Genomic DNA, 912 nt, shown 5'->3' with positions numbered 1-912 from the left:
AAGTTGCCAAGTTCCCCTTTAATCGCTAGATGTCACTAAATCCTACACCCTGGTCCTTTAAAATCAGATTTTCTATTGAGCTCTTCTAGTGTTAAACTCTCAATCTGCACAGTGAAGCTCAAACATCCAACCGTAGGAACAAAAACACATATTTTTAGTGTTGTATTTAAATGTAAGTAGATTTTTTTTTTTTTTTACTGGTTCTCTATTTTATTCTTTCATTCTGTAACATTTCGCAACTCTCCTACCACTACTTTGTCCCTGTCAACATTCGTGCTCCTGAACGCAACCCCCTGCGCGCGTTCACGCACCGCTCTGCGCGTCCCAGTCATGTGACAACACCTTACCACGCCTGCGCAAACAAATACAAGATGGCGGAGAGTGCGGAACTGAAGGTAAGGCGCAGCCTGAAATCATTATAAATTTACTCGGTTACCGAAGCGTTTGATTGTGAAGTGACACAGCGCGGCGGTGATTTAAGCCTCCGGGGCGGCTGAGAGGTTGTCACAATCGGGTTTATCGCTCAAACAAAAGCGGGAACTTTTATTGAAATCTGCGAGCGCCAAAAGCTTTCTGCGCGAAGCATGTTTATGTTGATATTGAGACTGAACGGACCGTTTTCTCCCGGTCGGGGCGGCGTTCACTTTATCCCCACATCCCCTCCTGTGGCTGCCTGCAGCGGCTCACTGTCACCGCCTCTGTGCGGGTCGCTGGAGGATACAGTTATTAATAATAACGTGATAATGTTTGTAATAGCGTCCAGACTGTCTGCGGGAACCGGAGGGGAGCTTTAATGTGACAGCGGCATCATGCGTGTTTGGGTTTCCGTGCGTTTCTCCACACATGCACGCGTGATTCTGCACATATTAATGTGGTATTTAAAGTTAATATCGGTGCTGAAGTGTGTGTGTG

General features: G+C 46.5%; 1 protein-coding gene across 2 annotated transcripts in view; it reads left to right on the top strand.

Annotated features, from left to right (window-relative positions):
• The first annotated feature begins 338 nt into the window (after nt 1-338).
• Nucleotides 339-912, top strand: part of LOC118321019 (E3 SUMO-protein ligase PIAS1-like) — a 51,635-nt gene continuing 51,061 nt past the window's right edge. For both annotated transcript variants that reach the window (XM_035652191.1, XM_035652190.1), the window contains exon 1: nt 339-395. In XM_035652191.1, coding sequence (XP_035508084.1) covers nt 372-395 — 24 coding nt within the window. In that variant the 5' untranslated portion in view covers nt 339-371. The remainder of the gene's footprint in view (nt 396-912) is intronic.

Source organism: Morone saxatilis, unplaced genomic scaffold (assembly GCF_004916995.1).
Source record: "Morone saxatilis isolate NCDOM2014 unplaced genomic scaffold, NCSU_SB_2.0 Contig11, whole genome shotgun sequence".
Classification (NCBI taxonomy): domain Eukaryota; kingdom Metazoa; phylum Chordata; class Actinopteri; family Moronidae; genus Morone; species Morone saxatilis.
This window is presented reverse-complemented; position numbering and strand designations above follow the sequence as displayed.